The sequence below is a fragment of the Dipodomys spectabilis genome, unplaced genomic scaffold, assembly GCF_019054845.1.
Source record: "Dipodomys spectabilis isolate Male_0828 unplaced genomic scaffold, ASM1905484v1 ptg000069l, whole genome shotgun sequence".
Classification (NCBI taxonomy): domain Eukaryota; kingdom Metazoa; phylum Chordata; class Mammalia; order Rodentia; family Heteromyidae; genus Dipodomys; species Dipodomys spectabilis.
Window position 1 is genome coordinate 20,435,697 of NW_024870746.1, and position 25,750 is coordinate 20,461,446.

The following is a 25,750-nucleotide window of genomic DNA, read 5'->3' on the forward strand; positions in this document are numbered from 1 at the left end:
CATGGTTTCCCTTATTTGCAATATCTAGTATAGGTATGAGTCAAGCGGAAAAAGTCAGATAATGTGATGTTAGGAAAACGAAACCTCAAATATGTATTTTAATGTTTTTGTTTCTTTCATGCATGTATTTCTAACGCATTTATAAGATTATTTCTTTGTTGCTTTGTATGTCCCTCCCCCACAGTGTAACCCCCGCTTTCACTATATTTGATGTCAGTATAACATGTGGAGGAGATGGGGACAAACAAGTCGTTTAAGGATTCAGGTGGACCTGTTGCAACAATGAGAAGTACAAAATGTCATGTCAAAACCAGCTTTACAATGTCGGTGGGGGGGGGGTGGGGGGGTATGATTGGGTGGGAGGGAGGGGGGAGGCTGGGAAGGGAGGTGAAGGGTAAACAAAGGAGGAGGCTGCAATGCTTGGTAAGAAATGTATGCATTATCCTGCCCATGTAATTGTAACCCCTCTGTACAGTATGTTCTCAAATAAAATAAAATAAAATTTAAAAAAAAAAAAAAAGGTAAGGGCCAGGGAGGGCGGTGAAATGAAGCAATCACCAAGGAGGGGCTGTGAGATGCTGACATCTGCCCTCTGTCTTTTCTCATCAGTGATGAGATTTCGCTCTAAAGAATTTAAGAAGATGTGAACAGAATGAGTTTTATTTAAACATAATCCTCCAGAATTTCCAGTGCAATACTCCAGTTCAGCTTTAAATAAAATGCCTGTCCAGAACCATTTGGATCAGGGGACGAATAAACTAAATGGACAAGCTAGTAATCAGGAAGGAAAAAAATATTTTATCCTCTCTCAGCTAGCAGTAGCAAGAAAAATCTAGGAGTAGATAGGTTCTGGCCTGTATAAGAAAATTACTAGCTCTTCCCTCATTGTAATCTGGAAGGAAAAAAAAACACATCTCCTTGGCAAAGAATCAAACTAGATCAGATATGAAGGAAAAACAAACACAACATTTATATAGGTACAGATGCACATGTATCTGTGTACACCTGCAAGTACATAATGAGGAATCTGCTATTCTGTCACTACAAAGCCCTAGAAGCAGGATTTAGGGCCTCATCTCTTGAGAAACATGTTGGATCCCCCCAAGAAAACCTGCTGATCTCCCTGGACAACAGTAGACAAGATTTTCAGGAAGGATCACCATCCTGCACCCAGAAAAACATCATCAAGCTCCCTGCCCTTGTAAGACTGGATATAGTCCCAATGTATATCTATTTCCCTTGAAACTCTTCGCTCCACTGACCAGGCCAATGGAGATCACATTGCAGGAGGTTTATAGCTGGTTATAGACTGGCCTTGAAGATCTCAAGCTACAACCCACTGATACCTTTGATTATAGTGCAGCTTTCAAATATTTGCTGAAGAATTTAACTTCCACTTCGGTGTTGGAGGGTTTCAGGTAGATAGGACAAAGCTTCTACCATCAACAACTTCTTTTGAGATGAAGGCTTGTGTTAACAGCACCTTGCACTTTGCACTAATTTCTACACGATATCACGCAGCACAGTGCCTCACAGGGTGGACAGGTAGACTTGGTTTCCCACCACAACCTTCTCACAAAAATTCTCCAAGCAGTCTGAAGCAAATTTCAATCATAAAAATTAGAGATTTTTTAAAAGCAAAATTATGGATTGCTCATTCTCTATTGAATTAACCTCAGCAACAGAAGTAACAGGTGTTGGTTTAAAAAATGTTATGTATACAGTAGCTGGGCACTGGTGGTTCATGTTTGTAATCCTCACTACTCAGGAGACTGAGATCTGAGGCTCATGGTTCAAAGCTATCCCAGCCTTTGGGACTTTTACCTCAAATTAACTACCAAAAAAAAGCCCAAATTGGAGCTGTGGCTCAAATGGAAGAGCACTAGCCTTGAGCAAAGAACCTCAGGGATAGAATCCAGTCCCTAAGTTCAGGTTCCAGGACCAGCAAATACATCCACAAAAAGTTATGTGTGAGTTGGGCCCCAGTGGCTCATGCCTGTAATCCCTGTAACTCAGGAGGCTGTGATCTGAGAATCCAGGTTTGAAGCCAGCCTGGCCAGAAAAACCCATCAGATTCTTATAGCCAACTAAGCAGCAAAAAGCCCAAAGTAGCCCTCTGGCTCAAGTGGTAGAGCACTAGCCTTGAGCACAAAAGCTCAGGGATGGTGCCTGTTTCTGTGTTCAAGCCCAGGACAGATTCGCGCACGTGCATGTGCATACACACACATTCGGTGTATGACACGTACCAGAGCCTGAGAATTGCAATTCCACGTTTCTGCTTTCCACTGTTCCGGAAGCAGGGCAGGTGTACAACAGAAGGGAAGAGTTTGCTTTTACAGCTTCCCATCTATCACCCACAGAGACCAGAATAAAGTCTTTTACAGAGACACAATGATAAACACTACAGCTTAGAGCAAACAAATCTATGGTTAAATTTAGTGAAGTAGAGACAGTAGAAGACAACACCCCCACGCTAACCACAAGGAACCTTTAAGGAACATCAGTGATGCTGGAAAGGGACTCCTAAGAATTAGGAGATCCGCTTCTACATCTCATTAGCTGTGAGGCATTTCAATATCTCAACAATCCCTGTCCCCTAGACACCCGCATGCCCCTTTTCTCCTCTGCCAGGACTCCCTGAAGTGATATCTATGAGAAGGATGCAAAGCTAGTGTCCCTTCCTTGTTAGTGGAACAGGTCTCAATCCTTCATGGCACAGAAAGATGAGAACGTTCTATGAACTCTTGAAATCTAGACCCTGAACTTCAATGTTCTCCATTCCTCACAGATGGGGCTTCCATTGCATTTGGCTCAGTGTGTAGAGATGGGTCTTGGTATGACAGGAATCGGTGTGTACAGAAAGGAAGAGGCCAAGGGATCATCAAGCTCACTGGGCAACAAGCCCTTGTTTGAATTTGGGGCCAGATGAGTTTGAATTCAGATTTTCATTTTTTGTTTGTTTTTAATTTTAGAAAGCTCACATATTAACACTCCCAGCAGGCCTGAGGAAGCACCCTACAGACTCATTAATTATATTTTGTACCAATACATGAATATTTATAACAATCACGTATCCACTCCATCAAATTAGTTATGAGATAAAATCCAGAGTTCTCCAGGATGAAAAATTTCAGATCATTTGGTTCATTTCCTCCAACACATAGCTAAACCCTGTCATTCAGGGATAAAGACGCTCGATGGGAAACAGACAAGTTGAGCTGAAACTCCAATTGACATTCCTTGACCCAGGTGGTCTGTGGGAGAGACCAGCTGAGATCTAGAAACAGGTTCATTTGAAGAATTGGGCACATAAAATGCCTTCTACTTTAAGCCTCCCTAGCCCCAGAACCCTACCCAAGGAGGAGAAAAACTAGTCAACTATAGAGAAAACCCTACAACCTCAAACCCTACAACTTCACAGACCAGTTTTCAGAGCTCCAATTCCATGTGACTGATAACTCTATAGGGGTGCTGTCAAGCACAGCACAGCTTGCTGTCTGTGTGCCACTGATAATTGATAAATGTTATCTGCTTGGTTTCCCCATCTCCCAAACTTGTATTTGGATCAGTCATATGACTGGTTCTGACCAATGAGGCAAGAGTAGAAAGGTCATCTGTTACTTCCACTTTAAGTATTTACTAGCCCCAAGACCAGATGCCAGGACAATATGGCAAAGAATCAAAGCAAATGTTCCATCCTGAAATCACTGCTTATAAAATAAGCCATTGGATTTGTATTGAACTACAAGAAAGATAAGCTTGCGAGCTGGGAAGGTGGCTCAGTGGTAGAGCGCTTGCCTAGCATGCATGAGGCCCTGGGTTCAATTCCTTCAGTACCACATAAACAAATAATAATAATAATAAAATAATAAAAACTTAAAACTTAACTTGCCCTTTAAAAAAAGATAAGCTTGCATTATAGTAAAATTTGTCAATGTTTTGGAGTTTCAGATATGGCAACCAATATGAATTATTCCAACACCCCTGGATTCTTGCACATTGGAAAATTCTTACTTAATGCTCCAAGTCACATGCTACCTCCTCAGTACTTTCCATCTTCCATGGAAAGTCAGTCACTCTATATCCTTTAGCAATTTGCCCATATGTCTGAAACGGAAGATTCCTACCTGTTTGTGTGTATATTTGGTAGCCACGTTGTATGCGCGCATGTGTGTGTGCATGTGCACGTCTGTCTCTGTCTGTCTCTCTGTCTCTGTCTCTGTTTCTCTCTTTCACACACACACACACACACACACACACACACACACACACACAGAGGCCCAGGGTGGCAGAAGGGCAGAGAGGCAGAGACACAAGGTTTTGCTATGGACCTCCCGCTGGCCTGGAACTCAAAATCCTTTTGCTTCAACCTCCTGACTGCATGAATTACAGGCAAGTGCTATAATGTTCAGCTTATGCTTCTTTTTATCCCTGTATCCTCGGTGTTTACATTTTATTTGCAGAGCCTTCTCACTAGGTGTCTAGTAAACCCAAGTCAGCATTTTCTCCAGTCACCATGTTCTCAGTATTGTGCTAAATTCTGTGGTAGGATACAAGAAAAGAAAACTCTATCATCCTCCTTCATCTTTAGATCCTTTGCATCCCATTATCTCTCATTTTTATTAAAGGACAGCTTCTGCTTAAGAAGCACACAGTCCTTTCAGACACTATCAACTAAAACATCTCTCAGAAAGCAGATCAAAGAGGGGTTTCTTAGTGACAAGATTAAAGTAGAATAGGGATCTCTAGCAGCCCCCCCTTGTGCCTGGCTCCCCAAACCTATCATTTAGATGAATGACCTGGCATGAAGAACCAGGCAGTGGTGTTAGGGTTATTTTCTGGTGGAAAAGGAGCTGCAGCAAAAGCCTCATGGTACCCTAGGAACCAAAGGTGGAGATGAAGGCCAGCCATACAGAGTCATGTCGTCTCTGCTCAGCAAAGTTTCCCCAAGACCCAAGGCATGATGCTGTGTCTCTGGTCAGGGAAATAGAACACCATGAACTGTCTCCAGTAACATACATTATGAATATTTCCACATTTCCCTGTTCTCTTAATTGCATGATGGAGGTCTTAGTCTTCATCCGAAGGAAATGGTGATCATAAGTTAATGATGATCAATTGTTTTCGTAATGGTTTCAAAACTCCCATGTCCTAGCTTTATACCTGTGGCAGGTGTGGCTTTACTGTAGACACTGAGACAATCCACTTATTGTAAAGTAAAGCATAAAATTGGCCATTAGTCTTCAGACTCAAATATCCCTAGCAAACACAGGAACCATGCCCACAATTTGAGCAAAGCAGTGGGACTTCCAGGACATATGTGTAGCAGATGTTCAGAAAAGGACAAATCAGACTTTGCAGTAGACTGGAGTCTGGGAGTTAAAGACAGTAGGAAAGATAAGGAAGAAAAATCAAGAAATTGGAAAGGTAATTTAATAGAATGGAATGTGATAGTCAGGAGAGTTGAAATAGTATATTTTGATCATATTATGTGTAGTTAATATGAAACACATCAGGAAGTAGGGGTATTTCATACCATTGCTAACCCTTAGAAATAGTTCTTGGTTGATGTGTTTCTTTTTATTTTAATTTGATTGTAAAGGTGTTGTGCAGAGGGGTTACAGTTACATAAGCAAGGCAATGAGTATATTTCTTGATGCACATTGTTACCCCATCTCTTGTTTTTCTCCCACTTTCCTTTTCCCTCCAACTCCCCCCCTCAAAATTTTAAAATTCATTTCCAACATAGTAGCTTGTGAGTATCGCTGTTTCACTGGCCCACCCTGTCCTTTGTCTCACCATTTTGTTATTCCCCAATCAGGTAAATGTATATACAAGACACAGGGTACCAAAATCAAAAACAGTGACCACAGCGGTTAAACCAGAGGATAAAAATAAAATGAAAGAAAAAAGAAATAATTTCACACAGTATATTAAAAAACTTCTTGTTTCCATATCTTGGAGTTTATTTCAAATAGCATCATTTTATATGGTCATATGTTCATAGCTATTGAGCTATTGTGATCCTCTGCTAGGACTATCTTAGACATATACTAATTATTACAAATGAGGAAAACCATGGGACCTATGCTTCTTTGGGTCTGGTTTACGTCACTTAATATGATTTTTTTCCAAGTCTTTCCATCTCCTAATGAATGGGGAGATGTCATTCTTTCTGATGGAAGCCTAGTATAGATACCACAGTTTCTGATCCATTCATCTACTGAGTGGCATCTGGTTTTGCTCCATATCTTCGCTTTGGTAAATAATGCTACAATGAACATAGTTGTGTTGGTAGCACTAGCGTGTCCTTGTTTTGTTCATTTGGGTAAATGCCCAGGAGTGGGATTGCTGGATCACAGGGTAGTCCTGTTTAGTCTTTTAAGGAACCTCCATACTGCTTTCCAGAGTGGTTGAACAAGTTTATACTCCTACCAAGAGTGTAGTAGCATTCCCTTCTGGCCACACCTACGCCAGCATCTACTATTATTTGTTGTCTTAACAATGGCCATTCTAACTGGGGTGAGGTAGAATCTCAGTGTGGTTTTGATTTGCATTTCTTTTATGGCCAGAGATGTTGAACATTTCTTCATGTATTGACTATTCTTATTTCCTCTCCAGAGTCTCTTTTTAATTCTTTTTTTTTTTTTTTTTTTTTGGTGGGGGGGTCCAGTCATGGAGTTTGAACTCTGGGCCTGGGCGCTGTCCCTCAGCTCTTCAGCTTAAGGCTAGCGCTCTACCACTTGAGCCACAGCGCCACTTCCGGCTTTTTTCTTTTTGCTTATGTGGTACTGAGAAATCGAACCCAGGGCCTCAGGCTTGCAAGGCAAGCGCTCTACCACTGAGCCACCTTCCCAGCCCTCTTTTTAATTCTTTAGCTCACTTATTAATGGGGTGGTTGTTTCTTTGAAGATTTTTATTGGAAAGGGTAATTTTTTGAGCTCTAGGTATATGTTTGCTATGAGGCCCTTGTCTATTGTATAGCTAGTAAAGTTCTCCCAGTCTGTGGGCTTTCTATTTATCTTGCTAGCTATCATTGATATGTTTCTAGGTCATATTCCATGAATATAATACAAATGACCTTCAGATCTCATCCTTGACACCCAATGCATTCATGGAAGGAAATGGCTGAAAGCACACTGCCTGGAAATTTACCTTGTATGAAGATCCTGTCCCAGTAGGTTTTCCCAACTTGATTGCCCCCAAGAAACACCAGGTTGAACAGGATCAGCATGGATGTGGAGCAAGAAGCAAGGGCAGCATGCAGTCGACGGCGAGCTTGTGGAGAGAGGTATCGAGCCTATAAGGAAAACAATAAGAAGGTGTCTCAGTGCAAAAGTGAAAGAACTAGAGCTGAGACATATTGGCCACCAGCCTAAATCAGAGCCAGATCATTATGGAAACATCTTTCCAGATGTTCATCCTTGCAACAATGCTAGTTCTAGTCTAAAGAAGTAAATGGTGCATCTTACTCTATATTGCATCTTCCTCTTACACTGCACTTACCTCTGACCTGAATAAATGCTGACACACTTGAAGATTTATCAGCCCTCCTACTCCACCCCTCTCCCCTGCTGAGATGTCTCATGTTTTCTTCATGGATATCTATAGGTGCAATAACTCTAAACTGTTCTCTATGATAACTAGAGTCTATAGCTCTATGTCAAGATCAGAGCAATCAGCAGTAAGATTAGAATGATCTTCTAGATCTGCTGACCTGACCTGGAAACTAATTAACCACCCTAAATCCACTCCCTGGATGCAGAAGAAGCAGTAAAAATCAATTCCACTGCTGGAATTGTAGCCTGGGCCACACATTTAACTGACAGCGCACAAGAGCAGCTAAAAATAGCAGCTGATCACAGTGACTGAGAACTTGAGACTGGAGGGATGCTTTCCCACAATCATGGTAAAGAATCCTGCTCATCCTTCCTAGCTTTGCATTGCATTGCATTCTTCTAATATTTCCTGGTGGGTTTTATAAAGCAAACAAAGCCTTTGTTTCTCATCCCTCCTGAGTAAGCTCACTGTGCCATGTTGTGGGCCCCATGGGGTTCTGACAAATGTGTCAGCTTAATCCAAAGGCCAGATAAAAAAGTCTGGAGGCATTTCCTGAATGCCCCCAGAAGCGTACACATCTATGATGTGTTAGACTTTATAGCTATGTCTCAAAAACAGAACTTAGGGTGGCACTAGAGTTGGAACTCAGGATTTCTCACTTGCTAGGTAGCCCTCTACCACTGGAGCCACAGCTCTTTGTGGCTTTGGATTATTTTTCAGATAGGGTGTCATGTTCTTGCCCAGAGTTGGCTTTAGACTCCAATCATCCTATCTATACCTCCTACATAACTGAGATTATTCACATGTGCCACGATATCTGGCTTCTCTGTTGATAAGAAAGTCTTGCTAGCTTTTGGCCTTAACTGCATCTTTCCAATCGCTATCACCAGAGTAGCCACAGAGCCAGGCCTCAAACAAAATTCTAAATGATTCAATGTCAGTAGCCTATGCAATTTACAAGATAAAATAGCCTAAACTGGGCTGGGATGGTGGCTCAGTGGTAGAGTGCTTGCCTTGCATGCATGAGGCCCTGGGTTCGATTCCTCAGTACCACATAAGCAGAAAAAGCCAGAAGTGGCGCTGTGGCTCAAGTGGTAGAGCACTAGCCTTGAAGAGCTGAGGAACAGTGCCCGGGCCCAGAGTTTAAGCCCCATGACTGACACACACACACACACACAAAAAGTCTAAAAACTAAAGGCTCACTGACTCTGCCCATGCTGCTGTGGATCATCCATGTTCATTCTGTATACCTTGGTCAAAGTCTTCTTGGTCAATTTAGAGAAATGAATTCCTGACCACTCCTTTTCTTCACTCCTCAGTCCCAGGGATCTTCTAGATGCTCAGATATAGCTGATAAAGCACAGCTCATCATCATGGTTCTCGCCTCGAATGCCACTTTGGAGCATGTTTTCATGGCCATCACATTCAAGTATGGTGTCCTTTTGGATAAACTGTACAGTAGGTGCTGACTGAGCTGTATGTCTGCGCATGATCTAGAAAGTGGTTCAATGTCGCCCCTAGGTCCTACTTAGAGGCCCCAGGCAACACAGCCTCTGATCTCTCTAAGAGGCCATGAGCCTATACTGGGGATGGTGTCAGACAAGGCCAGGTAGTGATAAGTACACGTGTCATCCTGGAGATGAATGTGAGAGGGGAAGAAGCCAGCTTCTTATTCAGTGGTCCTCACCTCTGAGAACAAGGAGACATTAATCTACAAGCTTCTGCATTTTAAAGCACAGGAAGATATTTCTGGGTATTATTGACTCAATTAGCAGTCACTGGGGAGCTGGGGTGAGAGGAAGCCAGGAGATGGGAAAAAAAGAATCCAGAATAACAAATCAAGAAATTATGAATTGTCTTCATGGCATAAGGAGCCACTGCTGACACATCTGACTTCTTAGAGACCCAGTGACTCAGACATTTAGCACTTCTGGTCCAACATCAGGCATTTTTCTCCAGCCTCATATCCTAGGAGGGGGATTTGAAGGCCCTGTGTGATCTTTGCTTTATTAATGTCAACTGCAGAGTACGAGTAGCTTGGTTAAAATCAAGGTGGTTCTCCTTTTATGGCAAGTGATTGATTATAATTTTTTTAAAGAAAATCAACAGACTCTAAGAAAAGAAGAGTAGCGTTCCACGGGGTTGCTAAGCAGGGCTGTGCTGCTGTTGCCTGGCACAGGGAAAAGATGGAGCTATAGGAGGGGATTGAGCTAAAGGGCAGGGGGCAAGGCAGGGGTGGGGTGGGGCAGTGGGTGGAGATAGGGAGGGACAAGAAAGGAGCAAGAAATAAGCTCACCCTGATCTGGCTCCTACTGATTTTTCTTAGATTCTGTGATTACCCCAGTATTCCTTTCAGTTATGGTTCAATAAATTGCTATCTCTGCTTAGGGGAGAAAAAAATCAGAATAATAGCAACTGTGAAGGAACTTCTTATCTCAATGATAGGAAGGAAGACACCGAAAATTCCATTTCTAGACCTCTTTTTTCATTAATAAGCAAGAATGTAAAAGACACAAATAGTAAAATACTTAAAGGAAAATCAAGACCTTCAAAAACAACTCTTGATTGTCCCTTAGGGAGAGTGGGTAGGAGATAAAATAAACAAGGATCAAGGAAATCCACAAACCTAGGTTTAACTAATCGTATCAGCCACTGACAAAACTCACTACTGTATGCCAGGAAGCATAAAAATAGAATATCACTGCTTCTGCCAAACTGTAACATATATATATATATATATATATATATATGAATTTTCCTATGCATATACATCAATGATAAAGCTGAATTTATAAATCAAAGCAAATAGATATGAACAATAAGAAAACAGAACAATTATGACAATATAGTGTAACAAATGTTATAAGAACATGGTCTCTTTCAGAGAAGCTTAATCTACCACTGTAATGATGAGAAGGATGTTGTTGTTGATGATGATGATGATGATGATGATGATGATGATGATGATGATGATGATGATAAGAAATAATACAACACCAGTGTGATGAGAAGAAATGTAGTGAATGAGGTAGACCGTATGGCAAAGCATTGGCCTGCTACACAGGATTACTTGAACACAAATGCCAACCAATCTGATAACCAAGAGAGCTACCAAGTGACTGAAGGAAGTACCTATACCTCATGGACATGCTGGACAAAGGGATGACTCATGTTCCAGAGGGAACAGACGTTCCTCCAGCCACTGAGAATGACAAACAACTAAAACATGAATTGGTTGTTTCTGGCATTTTTCATGTAATATATTCAGACTAAAGTTGACTGCAGGTAACTGTAACTATGGAAATTAGAACTGCAGATACAGGGGAGATGATCATATTTAACAGTAAAAGGATATACATCTTTTTTTGTTATTTTCTTTAAATAGTTGTATCAGAACTTGAACTTCATTAACATGAGTTTATCAGGATATAAGAAAGCTTTGTGCTGTCACGGTCTTTCTCAATGAATAGAAAAGTCTGTGGCAATCTGATCTACTGGTAGTTGTAAGGTCTGCACACGAACACCTCCCTACCTCTTTGCTAAGTTTCTGCCCAGTATCTGTTACTTAGGTAACTCGCACACCTGGAAACAGTTACCTTCCCCTCCTGCTAGGTCACATCTTGGGCCACCTCTGGTCACATGCCTCCCATCTGACCTTAGGAGGGTCCCAGACCCTGAGGTCACCTCCGAATCCAATGTGGCCACACCTTTCCCCAACCTGGCCACACCTCTTCCTGTCCCTGGCCTAGATAAGTCCTGGCCCAGGGGTAGGTCGCCCCATGCTTGGCGGGGCAGCAGTTCGGTAAATAAACTTTTTCTCCTGCCTGAATAACGCGTGGTGTTCTCTTCATTGGATACCTAATGAAACCTACCTATTTAATATACCTTACGGTAGTGGCTCTGTCATCCTTGGGGATGTTTTGAATGTCACGAAGAATTTTGGATTATCTCAACAACTAAAAAGCAGTTGTGTTATTTGGGGGTGGAGGGCTTGAGATAATAAGCATCAATAGCTGAATTATTCTTCCATACTCATAGCAGAACTAGCCTATGGTGGCATTAGGAGCGATGCCAAAAGCAGAACCAATTTTCCTCTGGGGCCCAGAGAAATGTAACCCATGCCAGGGAAAGTGTTCAGCACCCTAGTGCTAGGCCCCTTCTTCCCCTGACTGCCAATGCTGAGAGAGGAGCAGAGCCACCAATGTCTCCAGCCACTGACACACGAGGCATAAAGCAAAGGAATGGGGAGGCAGACAGGCTAGAAAAAGCCACCCCTCTTTCATGCAGGTGCAATCAGTTCTCCCCAGGGTCTCTGACAGATGACAGTAAGATGGGTTGGGGCTGTTTCTCTCCATGTCAATAGTCTTCAAGTGCAGATACTGGAGTTTGGCTTGAATAAAACAGGCCAAACCAGGAAGTACAAGCCTGAGCAGAGCTGTAGTTCCTCTGTCTAGGGACACTGTCTCTGACCGGGGGAACTGGTGAGAGTCGGGACTGTAGTAACAGTTTAGCAGTGACATGAAACATCCTTGTAACACGTTGGCTTCCAAAGGTGTGGAATGTAGCCCCAACCAACAAAATCTCAGAGCTGAGCTAAACTTCTGTGCAGCTACTTCCTAGTTGCTGCTGTGAGATGTTTACCTACATCTTCATGGCAACTCCTCCATCCTTTCCAGTCAACATCCTGTTCCTAGAAGTTCCAAGATTAACTGGCCAGCAAGCAGGGGGCCTGCTTGGTGTGTGTGTGGGGGGGGGGGGGGAGCGGGCGGGGGGGGGGGGGGGATGTACAGGTTGCAGAATCTGGGTCAGAAGTGAAGCTGGGAACACCATACACCGGTGGGAGGCAGATGGTGCTGCCTGAGCTGGAGAAGGCTGAGCTGGGCGGAGCCTCATTTGTCCGTGAGGGTCTACATTCAGGGCTGAGATGGGAGGAGGGGACAGGCTGAGCATCTGGGGGAGCAGATGGCCAGAGGAATGGCTGCTGGAGACTGTGACAAAGGCTTGGCAAGTGGGACCTGATGCTGTTTATTTCTGAGTGGGGGAGAAGCTAAAAATGGAAACTGGGTGGGTTTGAGCAGCTGGACACTGTGCTTCCATATAATCACTGAAGTTTTTCATTTTATAATGAAAATGCTAAGCAGAGGGTAAGGGAGAGCCGAACAAGATGATGGCAAGGGAGAAGCATGGTGGAGGCCACGGAGAGCAGCTGTGGGAAGGATGATGGCTTCTCAAGATAGAAAATGACACCAAAGAAGGGCAGGCCAAGAAACATTCAAGGTCGGGGAGACTCAGGTTGTAAAGTCCCATCACTGTACTAGTCTGTAGGACAATGTTTCCTCCTCTCAAAACCTCATTTCTAGTTAGAAGCCCATGTTCTACTAGTTGTTCATCTCCATCCTGTTCCCAGTAACGTCTTGAAGGATGAAGCTAGCCCCATTCTCCATGATGTATTCTTCTTTATCATCTCTATGATGATCTAGCAGCTTTCTTTCTCTCTCTCTCTCTCTCTCTTCCTCTCCTTCTCCCTATCCCTCTTTCACTAGCACTATCTTTATCTCTCACTCTCTTGCCCTGTCATAAGTAAGGCAAAGAATCTTCTGAGTCCTTAATGTTCAGTCCTATTGAAGTAAGGATACTGGGTCTAAGTAACCTGGCCTTGCTCTCACAGCCATCCTGGTGCCTTTCTGGGTAGAGGGTGCTTTCCACCCAGCTCTGAAAAGTCTATAGAGGTGAGAGAAGCCGTTCATTGAACTGCAGATACAATTCTCTCCAGGAGAGCTAGGAGAGCACTGCTTCAGAGAATATGCAGATGCCATGCTGTTTAGCCTTAGGAAAGCTTTTGCTGCAGAGAATGCTGGCCTTTGGTTTCCTCTAAATGGTCTGGCTATCACCCTGAATGGTGTGGTTATCACCCTGAATGGTCTATCTCCCTAAGTGATTTGCGTTGTATCCCCCTAAGTGGGCTATTTCTGGCCCTGGAGCTAGTTCCTTAGATCGGACTTTCTGCTTGCACCTGAGTATTCCCATATAATGTCTGCTTTTGTTAAGGCTTGGTCTCCACCCCAAGCATGTGGTTTTTGTCTTTAAAAGCTTTGTTCAAGCACAATTCTGGGCTGCAGATCGTTGAGAAAGGAGTCCACCTGCAGACACCAGCGCTCCAACGAAGATTTCCAATTCGACCTTTCAAAATGTGGCTCCTCTGTTTTCTCACAACTGGGTTCCATCACAACATCATACTGTAGTCAAGCCAAGTGGAGACAAGACGGTACTCAGAAAGGAATACTCCTTCCTTCTTTTAAGTGTCTGAAACTCAAATAACTTTCTAGGTTCACCCTTATAATCATAGCTACTCAGGAGGCCGAGATATGAAGATTGAGATTCAAATCCAATCCCCGGCAGATAAATCTCAGAGGCTCTGAAACACAATTAACTAGGAAAAAAATAAAGCTAAAGTGGAAGGATGACTCAAGTGGTAGAGTGTCAGCCATGAGTACCTAAGCAGAGTACATGGCTAACAGACCACTCAACCAACCACAAAACTATCTAGTCCATGCAGTTACATTTTTCCAATCTCTATTTCTGAGATCTAAACAATGCATGCTCCTAGGAGAGCACTGAATATCCACAGTGATGAAAATCAAAGACAAGTTTGTTTACTTGAACGAGTTTCCTGCTTCATGGGTTATGTCCAGCTTAGCTAAATAAAACTTCAGAAGCAGTAGTTGAGCATGCAAATTTGTGTACAATATGAAAGACCTCAGATTACCTTCGAGTCACTAAAGAAACAACTGGTTCCCAGGCCAGTCAGAGAACTTAAGTCGTGTTTTCCATGCCTGAGATCCATGTCTGGCCAATGGTACTATCTCACCCTGTTCTCATAGCCTTATACTGCCATAGCCCATCTGTAGGCTGCTCCCCTCTGCTCAGGATTTTGCAGAAGCCTCTCTCTTAACCGTCGTAACATACTGTGGCCTTTCTCTTTTCAGTTCACCAAACACACTATCACGATGCACACCAATGTGGTGTGCTGGTGGCTGGTAGCCCACACCTATAATCCTAACTACTTAGGAGGTTAAGATCCAGAGGATCTCAGAAATAAATTTATGTTCTTCATGAATGAATTAAGCTCACAGTTTTTTAGAGCTATGTACTCCCTTTGGCTGTCGCTGTGGCTTGTGTCTATAACCCTAGCTACTCAGAAAGTGGAGGATTAGTTTGCAGACACCTCTCAAGACTCCATCTTTACGTAACCAGCAATAAACAGACTGGAGGCATGACTCAAGAGGTTGAGTGCTCAGCAGTGAGCGAAGAAGCCTAGTGAGAGTTGCAAGGCCTTGAGTTCAAGTTACAGTACACAACACACACACACACACACACACACACACACACACACACACACGGATTTGTAGAAACTTCACTAGTTCTAAGATTTGTATGAAAGAATCAATAGGCAAACATACCTGATGTAATTAGGGGAAAAAAAAACAACAACTGAGATACAAGAGCTTTCTCTACCAGGAATCAAAAATTTTTTATAAGTTTGGCATAGTGGTACATGTTTGCACAAGAGACATACTCAAGAGGCTGAGATGAGATTCAAAGGATTGTGTTTTGAAACCAGGCCAGGCAAAAAGTTAGTGAAGCCAAGCATGGTGGTATGCATCTGTAATCCTAGCTCACAGGCAGAAAAGACAGAAAATCACAGTCCAGGCCACCCATGGCAAAAGCAAGACTTTATCTGAAAAAAAAAAAAATAACCTAAAGGCAGAAAACTGGAGGTGTGGTTCAAGTGGTAGAGTACCTGCCCTCAACCTGCAAGTGCAAAGACCTGAGTTCAAACACTAGTACACTCCACCCCCTAAAAAAAGAGGTATTATAAAATAGTTGTGGTAATATATGTCTATAATCTCAGCACCTGGGGAGTTAGAGGAGAGAGATCATGCATTTGTGGCCAGCCTTGGCTATGGAGCAAAATCCTGTTTCCAAGAAAGGGGACTATTTTAAACCTTCAGTATTCAAATGTAGAATAATTAACTAAGTCAATGCAACAATAGAATGCCCAGAAATGAGCCCATGCATATTAAGATATTTATTGTGTCTTATAAGGGAAAAGAAGTTCAACACAACAAATTTAATATATAAAAAACATTCTTAGCTACAAAAAACAGACAGTGGGCCAGATTTGGCCAGGAGATAGTTTGCCAATTCTTTCTTGGTATCTGCCCTAAGGAAACACTTGCACATATGTGCAAGGAAGCTCAAATTGGAATCTTCTCTGAAGATACATTTGCAAAAATGAAAAAAAAATAGAAGCAACCTAAATTTTCAACAACAGAAAAATGGCTAAATTATGATCTTCCTGTATCATGCCTGACCATGAATATCTATATACTACCATAGAAATGCTTTCATGATATATCATGGATGGGGAGAAAAAGTACAAGTTTAGGGTATTTGCATATTTCCTCTGTGTGTGTGTGTGTCTGTCTGTCTGTCTCTGTGTGTGTGTGTGTGTGTGTGTGTGTGTGTGTGTGTGTGTGTATTAGTCCTGAGGCTTGAACTCAGGGCTTGGGTACTATCCCTGAGCTTTTATGCTCAATATTAGTGCTCTACCACTTGAGCCACAGCTCCGCATCCAGTTCTTTGATGGTTAATTGGAGGTAAGAGTCTCGTGGACTTTCTTGCCCAGACTAGCTTTGAGCCACAATCCTCAGATCTCAGCCTCCTATGCAGCTAGGATTACAGACACGAGCCCCCAGCCCCCAGCAATCTATTTCTTAAACCATGTACATGCATAGCTGTGTATTGGGAAGGTATTGAAAGAATACTCTCCAAACATTGGTAGCGTTTAGAGAAGGAAAGCTGAACAATATTCATTTGCTGGGGAGATAGGGGTGGGGGGTGAGATATTCGACAGGACTTCCACCTTCTCTGTATTTTTTTAAAGAGCTAATGGTCATGAATGACTTCATAAGTTAAAAAGAGAAGAGGAAATCTAGGAAACTTTCCACTAAATGACCTTAGGCCCTGGCCACCTCCCCTGAGCATAAAGAATCCAGGCACATGGGTGGGAAGTTGGGAGCCTAATGATGACTGCACCCCAGTGACAGCGGCTCGGGGTCCTGAGGGCCTCCCTCCCTAGGCAACACTGAGGTCCCTTGGGACTAGTAAATAAGGCCAGCCTAGCATGTGGTAGTTAAGGTTCAGCTATATCCTGTTCAACCACAGAAATAACAGCCTCAGAATTAAGCCTGCTTTTACAGTAACCTAGATAGTTTAAAAACTTAAAAATTGAGACATAGATAAAGTATTCTAAAATGACTCATTATGTGGGATATTATAGGAATATCTAGTGATACCTGATAGATCAAACATCTCTGCTCCCTTCACAAGCCCCATATAGCCCTAGATAAGAAATAATCAGTAAGCACACACAAGCCATTGTTATAAAGGAATTAGCAGACCTAAGATGCCTGACTACAAGATACCAAAGAGAAGAAAAGCATTCATGCACCAGCTTATCCAAAAGGCCCAGACAGAGCCACAGAAGAAAAGCTGAGAAACTGATTCAAAATCAGAGTCATGAACATATAGATTTCTAGATTTCCTTCCTCCTCTGTTCAACTCAGAACAGGTATAATGAAATTTGAGAACATCAAAGATTCTAATAAAGCCTGTGGAATCCTTAAAACAATAAAAACCATATACGACAGACGAATAGCCAATATTATACTTAATGGGGAAAAACTTCAACTAATTCTCCTAAAATCAGGAACAAGGTAAGGATGCCCACTGTCTCCACTCCTCTTCAGTATAGTCCTGGAACCCTTACCAGGGCAATAAGGCAAGAAAAAGATATTAAAAAGATCCACATAGGGAAAGAAGAAGTTAAACTATCTCTTTTTGCAGATGACATGATACTATACCTTCATGATCCCAAAAACTCCATCCCCAAACTCTTAGAAATTATAAATCACTTCGGCAAAGTAGCGGGATACAAAATCAACCCACAAAAATCAGTCGCCTTCCTGTATAATGACAATGTACAAGCAGAGAGGGAAATAAAGGAAGCAACCCTATTCACAATAACCCCCCCCCCAAAAAATAAAATATTTAGGAATTAACCTAACCAAAGATGTAAAAGAACTACTTAATGAAAATTATAAAAACTTAAAGAAAGAAATTACAGGGGACACCAGGAAATGGAAAGACCTTCCATGCTCTTGGATAGGTAGACTTAATATAGTGAATATGGCAATATCACCAAAATTAATATACAAATTCAATGCAATTCCTATTAAAATCCCAATGACATACATTTCTGAAATACAGAAAACAGTCCAAAAACTCATATGGAACAACAAAAAAAACCTAGAATAGCCAAAACAATGCTAGGCAAGAAGACAACATAGGAGGGATCTCGATGTCAGATTTCAAACTCTACTATAGAGCCATAATAACAAAGACAGCATGGTACTGGCACAAAAACATACCCAAAGACCAATGGAATAGAATAGAATATCTAAAAATAAAACCACATGCGTATAGTCAGCTGATATTTGACAAAGGAGCCAAAAACATACAATGGAAGAAACACAGCCTCTTCAACCATTGGTGCTGAGAAAACTGGGCGGCCACATGCAGAAAACTAAAAGTGGACCCCAGCCTATCATCATGCACAACATCAACTCAAAATGGATTAAAGACCTGAACATCAAACCTGAATCTCTGAAACTACTGCAGGACAGAGTAGGAGAGATAGTTGAACTTATAGGCACAGATAAGAACTTCCTGAACAGAGTCCCAGGGTAACAACAAATTGGAGAGAGACTTGACAAATGGGACTACCTTAAAATAAAAAGCTTCTGCACAGCTAAAGCTATAGAAACCAAGCTCGAAAGACAACCAACTAACTGGGAAAAAAAATATTTACCAGCAATATATCAGACAAGGGGTTAATATCCAGTATATACAGGGAACTCAAGAAACTAATCCCTCCCAAACCTAACAAACCAATTACTAAATGGGCAAGGGAACTAAAGAGAGACTTCTCAGATGAAGAAATAAAAAATGGTAAAGAAACCCATGAGGAAATGTTCACCATCCTCGTTGTAAAGGAAATGCAAATAAAGACAACCCTGAGATACCACCTTACCCCAGTCAGAATGGCCTGCATCCTAAAGTCAGCTAACAACAAATGCTGGAGGAGGTGCAGAGAAAGAGGAACCATATTACACTGCTGGTGGGAATGTACATTTATACAACCACTTTGGAAAATAGTCTGGAGGGTCCTCAGAAAGCTAAATATTGACCTCCCTTATGACCTAGTCATACCACTTCTAGGCATCTATCCTGAACAACAGGAACCAGTATACAAGGACACATGCACCTCCATGTTTATTGCAGCACTGTTCACAATAGCCAGGATATGGAAACAACCCAGATGTCCCACCACAGATGAATGGATCCAAAAATCATGGTATCTATACACAATAGAATATTATGCAGCCATTAGAAAGGACAAAATAATGGCATTTGCTGGGAAATGGGTGGAGCTAGAAGAAATCATGTTGAGCGAGATAAGTGAAGTGCAAACAGACAAAGGTACTTGGTCTCCCTGATAAGTGGATGTTAAACCTAAAACGTAAGGTGATACGACAAAATTAACAAGACCTAAGAAACAAAGGACTTCCACTCATCTGACCGAATCACTACTAAATAACCCCATGCTGCTGATCACATGTATGATATATATGTGCACGCTAGAGGGAAACCAGGAGGACGACACAGAACTAGAGGGAATCAGGGGAAAACATACAACAGCGGGGCCCTTCAGCTGCACTGGACATTGACCAAAATGAACTAAGCAACTCAATGGCAGCGATGGGAGGGAGGGAACAAGTGGGAAAGAGGGAACAGCTGATGCTCTGCAAAACAAAAGAAAGGTACATATCACCCAATGTGGAAGAAATAACTGTATCGCAAAGCTCATAGAACTCATACATGTTATAGACCATGATAGACAATTTGCCCCATGAAAGTTAGAATGTGTTTGTGACTTTCACTAAGCATCACTATCCCACAATACTGTGAAATTTGGGAAATTATGTAACCACTTAATCACAATAAAGAATTTGAAAAAAAATGAAGCCTCTGGAAAGAAAAAAAGATACCTTGAAACAAAGAAACAAGAGACAAAATGGCACCTCTTAATCACAAACCTATAAGATAAACCACAAATAGCTCAAATTATTCAAGGTAAATTACTTTTCACCCTGAAATAGAATGTCCTGACAACAAATCAAATATGAGAATAAAGTAAGACATTTTTGGTAATAAGAAGTGTCAGAAATTATTTTCTATGATCCTTTCCTAAGAAAGCTATGGGAAGGGCATGAGATAACCCACTCACAAGAAATGGGGATTTAGAACAGGAGAGAGAAGAGCAGCTCAGGATGATCACTGAATCGCTGATCTGAAGAGCAATGGCCCAGGGGAACAAGGAGGGGAAGACTTCCAAGGGGATCTTTTAAGGAAAGAACAGGGCAGAAGCCAGTCACCAGATACATCTGACCAAATGGAAAATACTACCTGAGGGATTTTTCACCCCTGTGGGAGAGTAGAAAAATGTGATGATAGTAAACTAGTCAGACAAAAGAGGGGAGGCAATTCTGAATCAATGGGGAAAACAGTTGCCCAAGAAGTGAAAAGTGCTTCTAGTAAATGATTTGGCAGTAAGTCACTTTGCCTGATGATAATCATAAACACCGAGTGCAGGAGTGACCAAAAACAGAACTATTATTTTACTAGGAGAAATAGGGAATAGGTTGAAGATGCTGAAACCCTAGGTAAAAAGCTGTTTTGTTTATTTTTTAAAATATAAGTGAAGGAATAATAGAATAAGTAGGGTAATAGATTTTAGAAAGGCAGAGATCAATACCAGAAGAAAAAACTCAGAAATGAAAACTATTGCTGCTGAGCAACTTTGATCATATGATCAAAATCACAGGTAATAACAGAATACATCTGCATTTTGGAACATTACACAGTATCTCTTGGACCAATTTTTTCAGATTAGTTTTCTCATAACGGTTGTGGGGACCCCAAACCAAAACCCAAGTTATTCCTTCAGCTTCTAACATAAATTAAGCATTTGGAACCAGCTAAGCAAAACCTCCGTAAGTCCCTCCTGCTCTTGGCTCTTGATCAGTAACCTTTTTTTTTTTTTTTTTCTGGTCTTGGGGCCTGAACTCTGGGCCTAGGCACTATTCCTCAGCTCTTCAGCTCAAGGCTAGCACTCTACCGCTTGAGCCACAGCACCACTTCTTCTGGCTTTTTCTGCTTATGTGGTGCTGAGGCATCGAACTCAAGGCCTCATGCATGCAAGGCAAGCACTCTACCACTGAGCCACCTTTCCAGCCCAATTGATCAGTAACCTTTTATTAAATAATAATCATAATTAATATTAAACAGAGGGCCTTCCACTTGCTAGGTAGGAAGCAAGGTTTCTACTACTTGAGCCAGTACTTTTTGCTCCAGGTTATTCTTGAAATAAGGTCTTTTTGTCTAGTGCTGGCTTTGGACCTTAGTCCTCCAATCTATGGCCTAGGATGACAAGCATAAACCTTCACATCTAGCTTATTAGTAGAGATAGGGTCTCACTAACTTTTTGCCTGAGATAGCCTTGAATCAGAAATCCTATGATCTCTGCTTCCTAAGTAACAAGGATTACATGCAAGAGTCACCTCACCTGGCTTTCAATAACCCTTGATTAGACCACAGACAGTATGGATTCACTGAAGAAGCAGAGAATGTGAGTAAGCAAAAACAAGAAAATAAATATCACAAATAAAGCACTGGTAATATTTCAGTATAAACCCTTTCCACACTTTTCTTCTTGTGCGTATTTTAAATAAAAACAGATTCTTAATATCTAGGATGCTTCATTCTTCATTTTTACATCATATGTCAAGGACACATTTTCTCACAATACAATTACTTGTACACCATCCTCCACTTTTTATATCTGTCTTTCCCATCACCCTCAGGGTCAGTCCAACACTTTCTCCACCTACCGGATGGACTATGGAGTTGATACCCAAGGGGATAAAAGGGGGAGATTCAACTTAAATTGTGCCTTTCAATGTTTCTTGGTAATCACAAACAGTGAGGCAACCCAGCTCATCTCAAACAAGGCCAGCAGCTGTTCGATAAGCTTTTTTAAGCAGATTTTATTTCTAGGTCTTGGGAGGAATGTGAAACACTTTAGAATTTTATTTTGGAAGTCCTACACAGCTCTGCCTTCTCAGAGCTTTAAAAAATGAACACACACACACACACACACACACACACACACACACACACACACACACACAGAGGCTATACACACATCGTCGCGGCACATCTATATGTGAATACACATTGTAAAAATATATTGCTCTAAATATGTCCACATTCTTTGGCTAAGGGCTATTTCCACCTCTCAGTAATAGACACACTGACAACTCAAGATCTATCACTTCAAATGGGTAATATAGATTTTTCTGGGATAAAGGGAGACTCAGATTTGGAAAGACATATGCAAAGCTTCTTCAACTTGTATAGTTTAAGATTTTTTTCCCCTTTTCTGTAGTATGTACACACAAAAAGGAAGGAAGAGATGAAGGGAAAAAAAAATCCAGTTTCAACCATTATCATTCAACCATGGATCCCATCATTGGTTTACAGCTCTTGGTGAGACTATAAATTCCCAGGTGAGAGTCTGCACCATGCCCTTAGCAGGGAGAAAGGGCCAGGGTGGCATCGCTGTGGCAACTATCCAGAAGAGAACACATGCTCTGCTGCATCCTGAACTGAGCAGGATGGAGGAGGGAAACAAAACCAAGAGCTGCTGGGTACTGGATTCCTTCTCCAGGAGTAATTGCACGTGGATTCTATTCCAAAGCTTTCCCTTTGTCAGATGACAGATTCAGTGATGGAAATTTAAAAAGAACTTTTCACAAGGCTTTTGTCATACTGAAATACCTGGACTGAAAGGTGGAATTATTTTCAAAATTCTACCTCTTAGACCAGAGAGGTTAAGACTCCGGCTTCAGATTCCTACAGAGAAGAAAATGTGTGGCAGGTGAATTGCACAGTGTGCTATTGGCATTGATAATGATCCTTCGGAGGGGGAGACAATGGAGGGGGCACCAGAGGGTCATAATCCACCGAGCTACACACTGCTCATAACAACACACACTATTTCCCCAGACTGACAGGTCTGGATGAGGGCTAACTAGCTGGCCCAGCAGGCTAATTTGCTGTGTGGGATTAATGTGTGAATTTAATGCTCTCCTGTTTGGTTAAGTGGTTTGCATTTCTAGATTTTTAAGCATGGCATTCAAATCCCTTCGTATGGTGACCACTTAGCCTTTCGAACTACCTTTCCTCCATTGGCTCTGGCAGCCTCCAGACTTGAACAGGGCACGCTCACCTCTGGCTGCAGGATCCTACTCAAGCCCCGGATCTCCAGCAGAAGCTTAGCTTGTGTGCATGCTGACTGCCTCAACTGGTTTATACACGTCTCCAAGTAGACCATAAGCTCCTGGTGGACAGAGATGCGGACTCACGACTCACTTCTCTTCCATTAGCCTTCCCACAAAAGGACAGAACTATCCCCTAGCCAGAACTCCCCCACTGACCTCCCCCATCCCTAACAGCGCCTCTTTTCTTTGTTTCTGTAAGATCACCCTCTTGATCCACAACCCCTTTGCCTAACACACCGGCTTCTTTGTCCTTCCTCCTCTAGGGTGCTTCTAAACATTACTGTTTCCCAGATTCAATCCTGCAAGTTGCCTCTTCTCTCTTCCTCCCCCATCATCCTCTTCCTCCTCCTCGTCCTCCTCCTCCTCCACCACCACCACTTTCTTCTCCTCTCTCTTTCTCCTTTTCTCTGTCTCCCCTCATTTTACCTCTCCTTCTCCAACTCCCTCTCAAAAGCCTCAAGTACTACCAGAGCTCCAAAATAGCACTGACATGTTTCCACATTTCTATTTCTAACCTAGACCTTTCTTTTAAGCCAAGCCTGGGCCAATCAATCCATCAGTTAGCATTTTATGGTAGTTAGGCCAATCAGTATTTTATGACATTTATGAAAATCAGTTCATTTTTTTTCATGTAGACCACTGAGCTTTTCAGAGAGAGAGAGAGAGAGAGAGAGAGGGAGAGAGTGTGTCACATTCCATTCTTGTTTGGAAGTCAAGCAAGAAACTTCCATTCACAGTGGAAACTGACTAATAAATAATAGACTCTAAAGTTGTCTTGCCTGGCTGGCAGTCTATCATTTAAACCATGCTTTGAGCCTTGCTTTTTGCTAGTTATCTTGGAGAAGATTTTTCTGGTTAGGCTGTCCTCAAACTACAGTCCTCTAGATCTCAGCCTCCTGAGTAACTAGAATTACAGGCAGGACTCATTTTGTTCTCTCTCTCTTGTTAAGGTGATATACAGAGGAGTTAGCATTACATAAGTAAGGAAATAAGTACATTTCTTGTCAAACTTGTTACCCCTTTCCTCATTTTTCTCCTCCTTTCCTTCCCCCACCTTTCCCACCCCAAGCTGTACAGATCATTTCCAACATACTTTCTTGTATATATCTCTGTTGCATTGGTTTTTTTAATTTTTACTTTTTGTGAACATACTGTACAGAGGGGTTACAATTACATGGGCAAGATAATGAGTACATTTCTTACCAAGCATTGCAGCCTCCTCCTTTGTTTACCCTTCACATCCCTTCCCAGCCTCCCCCTGCCCTGCATTGGTTTTTTGTCCCTCCATTCTGTTGTTCCCCTTCCCTTCCCTAATTCAAATGAAGGTATATACAATACCAGTGGACCAAAAATCAAATACAATGACAACAGGGGATACACCATAGAGGGAAGAACAAAAGAAACAAGAAATCGTATAGCACATTAAAAACAACAACAACAAATAAAATCCTCTTGTGTCTATGACTTGGAGTTCATTTCACTTAGCATCATCTTATATGGTCCTATGTGCATAGCTATTGGGCTATTCTGCTCATCTGCTAAGATTATCCTAGACATATACTAATTATTGCAAATTAGGGAAACCATGGGAATTTTGTTCTCTTAACTGAACAAATTAGGAAGTAATAGCCTGTCCTTGGAGTCATGAATCAAATGGTAAATTGTTTTGCCTAGTAATTGTAAGGCTCTGAGTTCAATATTCAGCATTGAAAAAAATATGTGAAGAGCCAATTACCTCTACCTAAGTTAGATCAGCGTCACAAGAGTTCTGATCTAGAAAGACATGCAATATGGACATGATCTCTATTTGCTGAAATAAACCAAAGTGGGGGGATAGAAAGTCATCAACCAGCACAAGTTTTCTCAAATAAGTTTGCTTTACATTTCCTCAGAGAGTTTGTGACCACTGATCCTTGGTTAAAAAAAAAAGTTTTCCACCAGGCTAACAAACACCTTGTTAATCAGTAAGTTAATACTCTACAGGATTGGACGATGTTTTTATAACCAACCACCCTTTTAAATTGGCTGCTTTCTCAAATTCACTGGGTCTCCTTACCTATCTCTTCAAAATTAAACTAATCAATATAGCCCCACCACAAAGCCATGGTCTTTTGATTCCTTCTGACATACCAGAATATAAAATCCCTTCCAGAACCATTAGACTGACCTTTGATGGTTTCCACTAGAGGCCTGGTTCCTAAATTAAGTCTATAAATAGAATTTTTACTGCTTCAGAGAGAGGATATAAGTCAATGTGTAGGGCATTCTTCAAGTGAAGAAGAGAGAATAGGGGCCAAGAGAGGAAGGCATATTGAAACGATGCAACAAAAGGAAAAACGGAGTAGGGGTGAATGACGTCTGAGGTATAGATTTTCCTTTGTGCAGAATTACAGACAAGCAGCCTGATGGTGTCTTTCTCCAAAGGACAGATCAAATCAGCAATTGGTGCTAAGCAGTGTCACTCTTCGGATGCTTCCAAGGGTTGTCACTTATTAAGAGATTTCAATGCTGAACACATATCCTAGCTCCCTGGAGAGTGCTTGTATAGAAGAAAAACATGGTGCTGTGGCATTAACTTCTCTACCTCCACCCAGCTCGGGTGCTTTGTGAAATGCCTTTTGTCAGCTTCCTACAGCTCTGTGCCCCTGTGAGTCACAGCCCAT

General features: G+C 41.9%; 1 protein-coding gene across 1 annotated transcript in view; it reads right to left on the minus strand.

Annotated features, from left to right (window-relative positions):
• The window catches only part of Hhat (hedgehog acyltransferase), a 225,429-nt gene that overhangs the window by 42,030 nt on the left and 157,649 nt on the right, over nt 1-25,750 (minus strand). Inside the window, exon 11 of the mRNA XM_042681974.1 lies at nt 7,156-7,300. Coding sequence (XP_042537908.1) covers nt 7,156-7,300 — 145 coding nt within the window. The remainder of the gene's footprint in view (nt 1-7,155; nt 7,301-25,750) is intronic.